The following is a 15,213-nucleotide window of genomic DNA, read 5'->3' as shown; positions in this document are numbered from 1 at the left end:
TCACCACGTCATCACATCACCACGTCATCACATCACCACGTCATCACATCACCACGTCATCACATCACCACGTCATCACATCACCACGTCACCATGTCACCACGTCATCACATCAGCCCGTCATCACATCAGCACGTCATCACATCATCACGTCACCACATCAGCACGTCACCACGTCTGGTGGTGTGGTCACGTCATCACGTCTGGTGGCGTGGTCACGTCACCACGTCTGGTGGTGTGGTCACGTCACCACGTCATCACGTCTGGTGGTGTGGTCACGTCATCACGTCTGGTGGTGTGGTCACGTCATCACGTCTGGTGGTGTGGTCACGTCATCACGTCTGTTGGTGTGGTCACGTCAACACGTCTGGTGGCATGTCTCGCAATACTCTCGATGGTTGATTAGTTTATAGTAATTAGGTTACCGTCACTTGATGATTAGTTTATGAGTATCAGGGGAATATCAGTTAACAAAGTTCGTTGATAGGTAACAACAGTTTCAGGAATACCGTATATCTTTTCTTTACTTGAATGCTGAGCTCACTGTTTTTGCATTATGAAAACATGTAAATGTGTATGAATTTGCCTTCAGTCTGCTTTGAGATTCCGTCTTAGTGTTGAGATATTTGAAGATAGAATATATTAACTAACATTGTTATAGTTCGGACGAGTCATCGGCGTTCGTATTATTTTCGCAATTCGTGCGTTCCCATTAACACAGCACTGAAAATTACCAATTTTCCATTTGTTGTTTGTGCAGCATACCTGTACCTTCTCTTATTTCCGCCGTTCATGTACAAGAACTTCGTCAACATGAAGAACGCTAAACTGAAACTAACATCGTATTTCTACCATGCAAACACACAATATCCCAGGTAAAAACCTTCAAGGTCGAGTCTTTGCTGTATAAATTTTTATGTGGTCGTGAAACAGTAATTTTAATTTGCAAATGTTGGCTAGCGAAAGTTATGTGATTTGTTGGTTATTAATAATAATAATAGTTGTAGTTGAGTAATTTAAGGGATAAATTTCTCTCTTTATATTACCATTACGTGAGGACTTGGTGACGTTGCAGTGGTGTCACTCACACATGTTGGCTAACGAAAGTGATAATATGGTTTGTTAATAGTTAGTTTCATTTATAGTTATCGAAAAGTTTCATTTACAGTTATCGAAATTAAACGCTAATAGCTGTAGTTGAGTAATTTAATGTATTAATTTCTCTTTTATATTACCATAATGTGACAACTTGGTGACGTTGCAGTGGCGAACGCGCTTTCTTCAATATGATGGCTGGTCTGGCGTGGGCGCTGAACCCAATCCTGCCCAGACTCGGTGGTCTCAGAAAGGAGGTTCCCATCACCATCATCTACGGAGAGGACACGTGGGAGTGGACGTCTGCTGGCACTGAAGTCAAGGAATTACGCTCTGATTCTTACGTCAATATCCATGTGAGTTTTTTTAATTCTTTACGGTCCGTCTGCTCCTTACGTCAATATCCATGCGAGTTTCTTTAATCCTTTACGGTCCGTCTGATTCTTACGTCAATATCCATGCGAGTTTCTTTTAATCCTTTACGGTCCGTCTGATTCTTACGTCAATATCCATGCGAGTTTCTTTTAATTCTTTACGGTCCGTCTGATTCTTACTTCAATATCCACGTGATTTTTTTTCTTCTGAATCACTACTGTCCGTCTGATTCTGATTGAACATTTAATTAGGAAGACCATTTTTCCGAAGGAATTGCAGTCGACACAAAAATGTGCAATTGCAAATTGTCTTTTCATCCGTTCCAAAAGTCACCGTTATCATTATTTTTTATTAATTTTAGACAGAATTTTATTAATTTTATTAAAGAATGTAACTAGATCAACTACCGCTTGAGCTAAATGGAATGACGTCTATAAGCTTTTAACTTGATCTTTCAACTTTATTACATTTCCGCATTTCTTCCAGACAATGAAAGGTGCCGGTCACGCTCTGAATTCAGATGATCCTCATCAGTTCAACTCCATCTTGACAAAGTTGTTGAGCAACATCGACAGCGCGGACATCCCGAGAAACCCTCTCACGGGCAGCAAACCTCACGTCGAAGAATTCAAGACAAGCGGCCTGGTGTCGAGTAATAGAGAGAAGCGAACGAAGCCAAATTCTTGTCTCAAACATTCACATGAAACGAATCCGATAAAGGAAAACTCGTGTACAAACTCAACCCACATTATCAGCAGCAAGATTATTAATGGTTATTATACTGACAATCACACAGATGAATATTTCTCAAGTGAAGAGGGGAGTGAGTGCCATGAGTCGTCCGAGATTGGCATGGACTCGAGTATAAGTGAAGTTTACTTCGACACGCTAGAGTATCCTGAAGTCGAAGGAGCGTCGGAAAAACTATCAGTTATGAGATACATGCCAACAAAAAATAGGACTAAATTATTGAACACCTCTGATGAAATCATGAGTCAAACAGAGGTGTTAGACTCAGTCCTTAGACAATGCGAGCTACTTAAACTCTCAGTCAATTAGTTCTTTTTAATTTATCCTAAACTTATTTTATAATGGACGTGGCATCTTAAGTATCTTTTGGATGATGCCTGACTTATGCCATTTAAAATCTGGTGCTGAGAAAGTTCGCAAAATCTTATGTTTCTATGTAAATAATTATGATAATCTATGTATTCCTTTCACCTACTTCGATTTTTCAATTTAATGACGAATGAACATGTGATAAACTGTCTCAAATATTGTCTATATATTTTTATAAGTCACCGGGATTAAGGTGAATTCTCTGTATCTAAATAGTGTCACTATTAAGCATAATCATTACATTAAAAAAACCGAACAGCTAAAAAACAAGTAACGTAATATCTGGTGTGATTTTAAGGTCAAGTTTTTTCAACCTCATACCCGTTGTTTTATTTCATTACTTCCATTATCTATTTATAATTCATTGTATATGGATTGATGTTGTAGAAATTAATGTGGAGATGCTTCTGTTGATTGATGTATTTCCTCAGGAGTGCAGTAGCTTTCAAGTAAAGTTTTTCGCTGTGAATAGAAGGAAAATTTTTTGTTCCAAGACTTTTATAGAATTTATTTATAGCGATCTTATTACCATCAAATATATTGTTAAAGTTCTGTGTTTCAAGTGAAGCAGTTTTTTTTTGTAGCATTCCAGTTCGGAATTCCTTTCTAAGTTATTCCTGTTGTAATTGCCATTTGTATGTATGCTATTTCTCGTTTTTTATGCGTGCCTCTTACAGAAGATTAATAATGTATTTGACTCTTCACACTTCATACGGCGGATATCACACTTTCTACCCTACATCCATAGTATCCTAATATGATATTCATTTTTTAGTGTGGTATGTTTAGCCGTCAACTGCACTTGTTTTAATGAGTACTTCATCTTTTTTAGTCGGTGCTTATTGGTTTGGATTATTAAAACGTCTAAAACGATGTCATTTTCAAATCATGCTGCGCTTGATATCAAATCAGAAATAATTTAAATTTTTGTTGTGGGCAGCTTAGTTCTCCATAAATTGGACATTTAGCTTCAAAAACTCAAATTTCTTTTTCTAAGATTATATTATTCAATTTTTATCTGTAGCCAATGAAGTGAATAAAATGGCATTCCAGCTACACTCAATTGTTATTAAAAAATTGGTAATTGTTATTTTAAACGTTTCGCCTCAGTAGTTTCCCACTTACAGAATTTATAAGCATCAAAAAACGGTTTTAATTCTAAGGAATATTTTTGACTGTCGCTTATTATATTTTTGAATGTGTAAATTTTTATGTAATATGTAACCGACATTTGGCTGTGTTGTACAAGCATAGTTTTAGGAACTTATTTGTTTTGTTTTAACGATTTAAACTATTATCTTATCGAAGCAGGTGAATGGAAATCATTGGCGCAAATAATTGAAACCCGCGTAGGAGGTTATTTCCCAGTATAAAAGTCTCTGTCCTGAGTCTGGGATTCTTTTAATATTAATGTTCCAAATTTCATATTTGATGTTTCATTCACATCGGGGAGACGTTTTGGATGGGCTTTGAACAACCAATAGGAACGACCACAAAGAGAAGTGACTATTTTATTGGTTCGTAAACTGCTTCTCTAAACAATATTCTGACTCCTTTGGAATTTAGTTAATTCAATAGGGCATCAAAGTCTAAACGTATACACAGATATATTTGCGAATTTTCAATGTATATGAAATGCCTACATTGTATAATATCCGCAAACTGATATATAAAAGATGCAATGAAGTGTAAGAAGACAGTGAGAAGTATGTGCGCGGATACAAAAGCATGTTCATGATGTTGTCCAGTGACTTGGTCCGTTCTTGGTCCTCTGAACTGTAACCAATTATGTTTCAATAATTGCCTACTGAACATCTGCAGAGACGAAGCGAAATAGTAGTGATTCCAGTAGTATTATTAGGATAAAACAGTATTTTCATACATCTTGATGCTTTAATTAATTATATACAATTCTCACCCGTGATCCGTGTCCTGATGTTTATGACGAACACAGTATTTAAAAGACAGCATAACCAACAATATAAGCCAATCAACTATGGTCAGTTTTAATATATATATATGAAATCTTACAGTTTTATAATAATTTACGTTCTGATATTCACAATTAATAATATGTAATTCACGATCGTTCTAGTACGTAGCGCAAATTTCATCTAGAGCCCTCTGGCAACATCGTTAGGGTTCACAGCTTACAAGAAGACCAAGTTCACTCTTCACACCGGTCGCCGTACAAAGAAGTTGCGCTGAAGGCTTTCTCTTGTGTTGTGTTAAGTTCATAAATTCTCTGGGTGAGTAGTTATCAAAGTGTCGATTGAGAATTTTTCCACGTATATCATGAAAATTTGTATTCGTTGTTTAGTTTAAAGTGGATTGATAGTAATTGTGTCGTATTTAGATGCCGTTGTCTAGGCTAGGGGCAACGGCAAGAGTAGGTAGTTGAAGTGAGTTGTGCCACGGCCTCAGGATGCCGATTGCCGATTCACACTAATGATTCATAATCGTTAACCACAAGAATAAACGAGTAAAATTTAGTGTTCAAAATAACAAATCGGAAAGATAAGTCAAAATTTAAACTACCTATATTCAATCATCTCGCAATACTTGTAAATGTAATAGAAAGACTTGTAATCAGAATTGCTAATAGATTTGTAATCAGAATTTTCTTCGGGCGTCTAATCTAAATTTTAATTATTCTTATGATGTATTTAATATAAGCCAGACAGGCAGACACGGTTAATGTGCTTTTGTCTCTCCGTGACACATGGAAAAATCAAGCGGCGGTATATAATAGGAAGAGCATGACTGTAGCTCGACAATTCTACTGAAAGTGTGTGCGCAAAATTAGATTAACTTTGCTGAAGAATCTTCGATGTTAAGAGTAGAAACATAATTATGCAATAAGTATACGTCAACCTTATTAACTGACGGCGAACGCTACACACCACACCTGTTGTGGCTAAGACCGCGAACGTAACTTTGCGGAACCTAACCTAAACTGTCGTCATTTAATTAAAGATTCAATGGGTAATCGGGACCAGTGAGATTTGCATAGAATGAACAGCATTTTTCAATTAACGTTTTCTTTTCAACTTCGTAAGTGTGAAGCTTGAAAAACATTTCCCCAAATAATTCGTAAGTCGTATGATTTAATTAACTAAACGCGTTCGTTGCGAGCCCCATCGACGGTCGTGCGTGCCAGGCGTGTCCTGTGCTTGGGATGACTGCGCTGCAACTGCGTTGCCAAATATCAGGAAATTTCTGTGAAATCTCAAAACTTGTCAAATACCTAATGAAAATACCTTTTTACAGAAAAAAACGTATAAGAAGCGTATAAAATAAATACATTAAAGGAAAATGGTACAGAATGTCCGATTAACTCAACGGCACAATAATAGTTCCGAAATAAGTTTCGTTCATTCTATTATGAAAATTATTTGTTTATAGGCTACGACCAGAAATTTTTCTGTATCCTATTTCCCAGCCGTGTCCAGCCGTACGAGCTAGGGTTGCCAGGTGGAGACTTTCGACCTTTTTCATTTGCGTTGCTCGGCCAAAATCTATTATGACCCTAAATATATTGTAATTTTCAATATATAAAGAACAATAAATTGAATCATTACGCCGTAAAATTAAAATTCACTGATTTGAATTGGAATTTTGGGCGGTTTCTGCTTTCCACTATTTGGCAACCCTGCGGCCGCCACGTGCTCATTTTTCAAAGCCGTCTGCCGTCAGTCTAATCCTGGTGATGGAGATGAGAAAGCTGCACAATTGAACTGACTCTTAGTTAGGTTTGTGAATCTAACCGAAGAAAAGACTCCCAGATAGCGTTACCACCAAAACACTACAAACTCGTAAAAATTTTTAGAGACGACCGTTGTAACGATGAGTTGAACTTTACCATGTCGATGAAGATAGACAATTTAGGTATTGCTGCGACTAGTCCAAAGAATTTAAAATGTGTTTTTTAAATCATAAAATCTATATTAATGAAAAAGAGGAAATTCCACATGTACATATATATGGTTTCCAATATATTAGTATCTAATATCGTGTGTGATGTCTAAAGAATCGTGAACCGCGTCGTCATCACGCCATGTCTAAAGGTGCTTGTACACGGGGATAGTGCAGACGGCTAGTAAATCTGGCTAGTGACGGTCGCTTGGTGACTAAATTAATCAACGAAGCAAAGTTATGCACTTATGCTGTTGATACTTCGTAATTTAATATAATTGCACGCAACAAATATGTCGTGTCGAATCAATAAATCAAAATATCGCACAATTCATTATTTAATTTCAGTAATAACGTCAATTGTATGTATTATTATAGAATGGAAGCAATGAAAACTTGGATTTAGAAAATCGCCATGTTTACAAACGAGTTGGACTCCTGCGTTTGGTATTTTTTTTATCCGAGACGAGACAACAGGCTCTGTCCCGGTTAGCAATAAAAACCGGGACAATTTTCAGCCCTCCCTATGAATTCCGGGACGATACCGAGACGAGACGAGGCATCCCGTTTAAAACGGGTAGCTTAAAATTTCCCGGAACTTATAGCCATTTTAACGGGACATAACGAGGCCAATCAATTATTGATGTGGTGTAACATTTGGCTTACCATAATACATTTATATAATAACTTGAGACATATCCTTTTACTATTTTGATTGGAGCTCGGCAATTGAAATGATTTTTGCTACGAGTACATGTTGCAGTTTAATATGGTACCTAATCTTGACAGGCAAATAAAAATGGAAAAGCACAATATTTATTTTCCAAAAATTGTGTTCTATGATGGTCTGGAAGGGGTCATACTAGCTGTAGCTGGTGACATCGGCTGACTGGACAGACTTAGATTTGCTTCAAGCTCAATCACAGAATTAGATTCATCGATCTTGCCTTGATCAATCTCCTTCAACAAAAATTCTGGAAAGAAATATCAACAACATTTTAAAATACAACAAAATTTAAGTTGGAAAAAATATAATAGTTTGGTCTTCAAAAAATAACTCGAAATATCCATGTGTATCCTTTCTAAATAACGTTAAACAAGCGTTTAATAACAATTCAATAACAAATAATCTAAAACTAGTTTTAGTATTATTAAAATTATCTTACCAGGACTCCACTCCACTGTCTACTAATTGGCCGACTAATCTGCGACACTGCGTCCCTACTCCCTATGCGCTCCATGGCGCCTGAACTCGTTCCGAACGCGTAATGAACTCGACTCGTACTCGTACGGTTCCCATAAAGTGCCATCAAAGCCTTAGTTAAGACTTAAGGGTAACATTTTTTACTCGATACTCAGCCATACATCGACAGGTTTGCGCGGTGTTTGTCGGACAACTAATTAACTGCCATGTCAGTTAGTCTGCAAATTTTGCTAAATCTGCAATTAACCCAGTTTAACTGGTAACTGTCTATGGCCCTATTTGCTAGAGGGCTAACTTGCCATTCTTCTACCCATGTTTTCGAAATGATTCGTATCGTAATGAAAAACTTGTTTTGTCTTGAATAATTAAGACAAATCTCGTCTCGTATCGTTATGTCTCGTTTCAAATCTGTCTGTCTCGTCCCGGTTCATAATTTATCGGGACACAAGTTTTAAAGTCCGGGACAGAAGTCTTGTCTCGGTTCATAGTTTATTCCGGACAAATTTTACTCTCTGTTCCGTTATTTTTTTCCGGAATTTTATCGTCTCTTTTCGTCTGTCCCGGTTCATTTCGAGAAAATTATTTTGTGACGCAGGAGCCTAAAACGAGTAACCTTACCATAAAGCCTTTATTGACTACATCTCATGAATATATGTTTCTAAGACTAATTTTCTATTGGACATCATTGTTGAAAATACGCCATTATAACGTCTATGGTACCAAGTTTCAAACGCCAAAGTATGAACCTGGCAATTATCTTGCCACCAATGTATTTGGAATATCAGGCAGAAATTTCCTAGAATTGCGAGTGAAAACGATCGTTTCACGGCTGATTTTCGAAGACCTCGTAAAAATAGGCCGTTTTTCTCATTTTTACTCATTGAATTTGGTAAGGGCCATAGGAACGGAAAAACTTGCCATATTCACGGGCGTTTTGTGCCAATTCACAGGCGGCTTCTGCCCAACCTCTGACTTGGAGGGCGGCGGCGCCCTGCCGCCCACCATGAATGCCCTTCTCATTTTTATTCCCAAATTGAAAAATCATGCAGAAGCTCTTCCCCCTATGAATAAGATGAAAAACAATCCTGTTACATGAAAATGTTACCTGTTCCTATGGCCCTTGCCTAAATTTTTGCTTAGATTCCAGGAGATAAGCAAATTTATGTACACGATTTTTTTAAATCGCCCGTGAAATAATTGTTTCACTCGCGAGCTTCAATAGATACTGTCAGAAATTCTAGATTGAATACAGTCCAGTTCCATTGTCTTGCTGCCTTTTGGGGTTATTAGTGGGAAATTAATTCTAAACAAAGAATCCAGCTTTACTCTATCCTTTGTTAACATTAAACTAATGCTGGGTCAGGTAGCATTCTTGTATGGGCGACACACTGGGATTAGTTTCAGAAAGCACCAAAATGCTACCAAAATTGAAGTCGATTACACGTTGATCCAACGGAATGAGCTCGTAATAACATTACATACTAGTAATTTGCCTGGAAGGGAAGGTTTTCAGTGAAAGTGTATCATTATACAATGCAGCACTAAATCTTGACTTCCTCTAACGTATGGTCTGCAATCACAGAAGGCTTGAATCAGTCTTATTGTTAGTAATATGCAAGTCAGAGCAGAATACTCGGATTGCAACTGAGTGAAAATTTCTTGTCTGCATCCTAAAGTTTGTATGCGTCACTGTGGTCCATTATTGCAGCTAAAACTCTATGTGAGGCATCTTCGTATATTTCTGTTTGGTTAAAATTTGGGCAATGCAGTCTTGAATTATGTAAGCATATTCATTCAAATTACTTCCACGCAATGTGAAAGTGCTTTATTGTTGAATGTTGTAATAATTTTTAATCAAATTATTTTGCTAAACTTTTAATGTCGTGCAGATGGAAAATCACGGACTTTACGCAAAAGAGCTCTAAGTGAAGTGTGCGAGATAAATATTAAAGATAATATTAGGAAAATTTATTGGAACTCTGCTCGATATGGCTACTGCTTTATTGGCGTGCGAAATTTGTGGCGAGGCATTCGATACCGGCATTCACAAGCCGCTTTGCCTTTCGTGCGGCCACACATTCTGCTTCACCTGCATTACAAACATATTAACAGTGTCTGAAACGAAAAGGTGCTCAAAATGCAGGAAACAAATTTCCCAACTCATAGATCAAATGCCAGTTAACTACTCATTGATTCCCCTTGAAGCAATTGCTCGTTCAAATCTCGTGCGTTCACGGTCGGCAACGCCGTGCCATCATAAAGACAAGCCGCAGGATTTCTTCTGCGTGGACTGCTTGGAACTCATGTGCTTCACGTGCATCAGAGGCACGCACGCCACTCACAAAATTGAACAGCTGGACGACCTGCTTCAGAAAGACGAATGCGTCATGGACTCGTGGTCCAAAATACGGTCTACGATGAAGAGCAAACTTGAAGGCATGAATAATTTCGTCTCCGTATCAGACGGTATTTTGAGTTTGGCTGATGAAATCCTCAACCTGAAAAGTGATTTTGAGGGCTGGAAGGATGCGCTGCTGGCCCACAGAGTATCAACAGAACAAGATCTCGAGATCTGGGGTAATGAAACAAGCGTAACTGATGAGAACAAAAGAAAAAAATTAAAGGAAATGCTCAGTCGTCTGCACTATAAACCTGAAGATTATAGCAAGAGGTTCGATGCGAGGGTGGATGCAATCAAAATGAGGTTGGATGCAGCCAGCATGGAATGTGCTACGTTGGAGGTGAGTGGAATAACTTTTCTGTCTAGAAATGGATAATGTGAAATGGATACTGTCTTAGTTATTTGTATAAATTTTTCACCTTATAAATTGAATGGAGAGGATAAAATAATCTTGAATGGCATGTGAAAGCACTGGAAATCGTATACATATTACATCTAAATGGAGGCGGATATAAACACGCCACGGAGGTGGAAATTTGGTATGAGTTTATTAAAATTGATAGTTTCAAATTTGTTCGCTAACCTAACCGCGTATATGTAAAAATTAAAACAAAAATTAGTGTTGCGAACTTGTACATCTGCTTATATTGACCACCTTGAAAGAAATCAGAAGATTAAATACCGTAGAACAAAGCAATCTTGATTCACTGGCAGTTTAAGTTTAACGATAGCATGATGATAGAACGTCTTTACTTTGACTTTGACTTTGACAATACGATTTAAGGTCCCATGACGGTCCTGTTCATCGGTTCATTTACTTTGCTATCGTTGGAATGATTCTCTGCCCAGAATGATTGAAGACGTTGCAGTGTATGGGTGGTAACCCTGTCGAGAATTTTCTTTTTGATACGGTATGAATCGCAGCCGTTTGTAATTTAGTCACAATCTTTCTGACAATAACTAACGTGCCCTACTGCCCTTGCCGACTCCGAAAACCCACCCATACATCTCAACCACCAATCTGGCCCGTAATGTTGTCACGACTGTCATAAATTACTCATAAATTCACAAAATGTGTTTTAATATATATTCACTGCTCTACAGGCACAAACATGTCCGCTCATGCCGCCCGATGAACAATGGATAGTCACCAGCCGTGCTGAAGGAGAGCGAGCTGTCGCCAGCCTGACCAAAAACATCAAGCCAAGTCGCCTCGTGGTGCTGTCCACCCACACCTGCCCCATCCCGGGGCTTGGGGAGCTGATGTCCCGCCTCGCCTCCCACAACACCGGCAACATCAGCCTGCTGCCCCTGGACTTCTTCTGGAGGCCGGCAGGACAGGCGGACGGAGGCTTGGAATATTTCTACAACAATTTTTGGTGAGACGCGTTTACTCGCAAATCATCGCTTTGGTGCCATAAATAAATAGCTTAAGCTATTTCATAGCTTCAGTTCAAACTTGTTCCTTTGCAAACAATTTATCTCATGAAAATGTAGTTATCATGAAAGTTATTATAAGATAATAACATAGCATGCCAATGTTTCTTATAAACTTTCATTTCAATCCGCCATGTGATGACAGGAGGAAGGTGACTGCCATGTACGGCTCCCCCATAATGGTAGTGGACAATTCTTCGCCCCTGCACATTTTTGTTCTTAACTATCGCTACTACAACGTTCGTTTCGACTGCGAAGCCGATTTAAATCGTTGTCGTAAATTGCCAGGTTGCATTGGTGAGTAATCCATGATTTTATGATGTGTATAGTTTCCTATAATGTTGAAAGCTTTCTGAAAAGCTCGTATTTTTGAAGCCGCATACTGTTTTAAAAGAGTTCATTGGCTATATTTACTGTGTATGGCCACCATCCGGTTTTCTACATAAACGAAAGCGTTCGAGGAGAGAGAAATTTCATACGTAATCCTGTTCTTACTTTCGATCTCCATTATTTAAAAAGATTGGAAATATATTTGGTCGATTTGAAGCCTTAGGACGAAAATATATTAACTGCTGGTCTCGAAATTGATCCATAAAAAGGATTTCTAAAAGAGCGGTTTATAAATAGCATTATGTTCGCAATCAAGATTCAGGTGTTTATTAATCGGATTATTTCAATACCGTTATATCTTATGCTTCATGTTATGATTATGTAAACGGTTACATAAACAAAATATCTGTTTGAGTAGGAACTTTTCCATCCAGTAAAAACATTAGACTGAGAGGAAGTGTTAGCTTTCAGGCGGAACGTTAAGCTAACGTTCTTGTTAGCTGAACGTTAGCTTTCCTTCATATATTAGAGTAATGGAAACGTAAACTGAATTCGAGCGAAATAGCTTCCTAACGAGGGACGTTCGTACAAATATGAGCAAAGAATAATTGCGTATGATTTCAATTATAATGCAATTTGTCCGACAGAAAATGTGTGCTGCGTCAGAAGCGTTCCGAAAGAAATCGGCGTGGCCTTGAAGACCTACGGTTGTGTGGTCACCCGCTGGCACTTTCCTGATCTCAGAGACGAGGACGTGGAGTGGCTGTCATTCATCCTGGCAGAGTATTTCAACACGTCCCATCAATCGTATGTGTTACATAGTAGGATTAGCATATTTCATGCCAACCTTACAGATGTGTAAGTGATTCAGTAATTATAATCATTAACTCAGAATTCTAAAACAAAATTGTTCTAGACATGAGCTTGAATGTTACCGCCTGGCAATCGTGAGCTGCTGCGCGACGGCATCGTCATAAACAGCTGTAATAAATCTTAATAATGAAAGCGAACTGGAATGAGATGTAGAATTTTTATTCCAATCCATAGGTAAACTCGCATTAAAAAGTGATTCATTTTAATGTGTTTGAGGCGCTCTCAAAACCAAGACTCAGTACAATTGATACCCATAAAAACTCAATGCGTAATTAATGCAGGGCTGTCCGTAATTCAGTTTTGCCGACTCTTTCAATGACTTCCAAGCTAAAGCCTGGCATTTTCAAGCAAAAATACACTAAACATTCAAAATTTGTAGCTAAAAAGATCATTTTATAAATTTATATGCATTTTAATACATTGTTTCCCGATAAAACGCATTTATTCCCGCTGAATGTGCTGAAAATACGCAAGATTTCGCGGTAGAATAGCTGAATAGTCAACACATGTCCGTATCGACCAGATGAAAATAATTCATGCTAGCAATTGACTATCCCTATAATTACATTTTTTGGCGACACTGAAGCAAGGCAAAATTAGGAAAATGTGCATTATGGTAAATCGCATTTTTTCATGTATCCACTGCCTATTTTTTGTATCCGTAAAATCTGAGTTTCTCTGTCTTGCATCGACCATCTTATGCTTACAGTAATTGATTCTCCCTCCTGCCACTTTTTGGTGGCTTATTTACAACCTAATAGCTTTAATTATAAAACTTACCATATGCGTAATAAAGTTAGAAGTTTTACGTTCATTCGATGACTATGTAAAGTAAGTGAATGGGCTAATTCATCTATTATTAGCTACTGTATATCTACTATATTTTTACGACTATTCACTTGTACGTGATAGTATGCAAAATGAAATTACGACTGAGTTTATTTTGAAAAAATATTATGTTATTCGTTGAAAATCTGAAAATCTTTGCAGTTGTGAGCTTGTCCTCCCGAGAGATCATCTCACGAACGAAGGCGCTCGTGAGCTGGTAATGAAGATGCCCAATCTTGGGAAGCTGTACCACGAAGCTAACGCTGCTCACCTAACGTCAGCTTGCCACCCCAGTACCGAATGCATCGAGTTGGCAACCACCAACATTCTTCACTGGGCTATAGAACGTACACTGAAAGATCATATCCACCCCAGCTTTACATTTTGAAGCACTGAATTCAAATGAAAATAATTCTGACGTTCGTTTTGGTTCAAGTTTTTCTAAGAAAGGGGAGAGTTTTTTTCAATTATGGTACATAGTCGACCATGATTCTAATAAGTGGAAGATAATGACCACAAGATACGATGTGTCTATTCAAAGTTTTCATTTGCTAGCTCTAGATTATGAGCACTTATCTAAGACCCTGGAGTTCGATAAATAATAAAGCGCCATAAGACCAGGCAGCGCATGAGCGTGGAATGGGACTACAACTTTCACAACAGAGGAAACGTATTTTTTTGTGATCAATTCGAAAATGTACAAGTTTGTCCTTTCATTGACTTCTACCCTTTCACAAGCCTTCAGATAAAATCTTCACCAAAACATGTGTACTCTTTCTATTTTCCTTCACAGTGATTCTTAATAATTTAGCCTCCGCTGAAAATCGATGTTCAGCATTATTCACTCTTCGGCCTTTCATTATTAATATATGAGGAGTTATTCTAACATAGAAATCGAGATGGTCGTTGATTGCTTACATCTGTCAGTGTGAAACTACATAAATAACATCACTTGTAATTATCGTGCAGGAATAAACTATGATTCTTCGCAAAACTATCTCGACAAAAATAATTGACTATTTCACGCCTGTTACACACATTGCAGATAAAAACTCTTTAGAATTTGATTAGTTCTGTGAGAAGCTGTGACAATCATTCATTGAAATGTAACGGTGCTCGATCACGAAGAAAAATTCAATTTCATTTCCTACGGCTGAAGATAAGTACTGATAGTGCGCTGGCCTGTTCATGGTTGAGCATCTGCAGAGGTAGCAAGAACACATTTAAATTGTGTTCTTTCTTTTCAAGAGTTTCTTGTAGTGACTCGATCATAACTCGCACTATCATTTCTTGTGAATGTCTTGGGTCATCCAGACCCGCCCATTTCTCTCAGTGTACGAACAATAGGGAGAGGATGAGGAACCTCAGTTACAACTCATATATCTCAATTCACCATACTTAAACAACCCTGCAGTCTTCTCCCTAAAAGACATTCTCAATTTTCTAGCACTAATAATATTCGTATGATTTTTGAGTACAATATAGTTCGATATACGACAAAAATACTTTTTATATATAATTCGATCACTCGAAAGTTGTGATTTTCGTTTAGAACGTGCTAGCGGACAAAGCTAGAACAATACGGTAGAATCACTTTGCTTTTTCACGCCGACGTGTTAAGATCTCCGGGGTGTTG

The 15,213-nt window shown here is 37.8% G+C and overlaps 2 protein-coding genes across 3 annotated transcripts in view; both read left to right on the top strand.

Moving 5' to 3' along the window:
* The window catches only part of LOC108665328 ((Lyso)-N-acylphosphatidylethanolamine lipase), an 11,301-nt gene extending 7,287 nt beyond the window's left edge, over window positions 1-4,014 (top strand). For both annotated transcript variants that reach the window (XM_018152075.2, XM_018152074.2), the window contains 3 exons: window positions 761-875; window positions 1,265-1,451; window positions 1,957-4,014. In XM_018152075.2, the coding sequence (XP_018007564.1) occupies window positions 761-875; window positions 1,265-1,451; window positions 1,957-2,529 (875 nt within the window). In that variant the 3' untranslated portion in view covers window positions 2,530-4,014. The remainder of the gene's footprint in view (window positions 1-760; window positions 876-1,264; window positions 1,452-1,956) is intronic.
* A 727-nt stretch (window positions 4,015-4,741) lies between these two features.
* LOC108665323 lies at window positions 4,742-14,340 on the top strand. The gene is made up of 6 exons (XM_018152067.2): window positions 4,742-4,838; window positions 9,598-10,449; window positions 11,214-11,488; window positions 11,692-11,843; window positions 12,524-12,683; window positions 13,740-14,340. Exons 2-6 carry the CDS (start codon window positions 9,697-9,699, stop codon window positions 13,963-13,965), a joined length of 1,566 nt encoding a protein of 521 aa, XP_018007556.2. The 5' UTR covers window positions 4,742-4,838; window positions 9,598-9,696; the 3' UTR covers window positions 13,966-14,340.
* Window positions 14,341-15,213: the final 873 nt, after the last annotated feature.

Source organism: Hyalella azteca, unplaced genomic scaffold (assembly GCF_000764305.2).
Source record: "Hyalella azteca isolate HAZT.00-mixed unplaced genomic scaffold, Hazt_2.0.2 contig13197, whole genome shotgun sequence".
Lineage (NCBI taxonomy): Eukaryota > Metazoa > Arthropoda > Malacostraca > Amphipoda > Hyalellidae > Hyalella > Hyalella azteca.
The sequence above is the reverse complement of the archived record's forward strand: the minus strand, read 5'-3'. Positions and strand labels throughout refer to the sequence as shown.

What these genes read in the sequence shown, in the direction of transcription:
- LOC108665323 (XM_018152067.2), top strand. Translation starts at nt 9,697, where the DNA reads ATGGCTACTGCTTTATTGGCGTGCGAAATTTGTGGCGAGGCATTCGAT. An exon ending in TGGAATGTGCTACGTTGGAG is followed by an intron (nt 10,450 to 11,213) that starts GTGAGTGGAATA and finishes ACTGCTCTACAG; the next exon opens with GCACAAACATGTCCGCTCAT. An exon ending in TATTTCTACAACAATTTTTG is followed by an intron (nt 11,489 to 11,691) that starts GTGAGACGCGTT and finishes ATGTGATGACAG; the next exon opens with GAGGAAGGTGACTGCCATGT.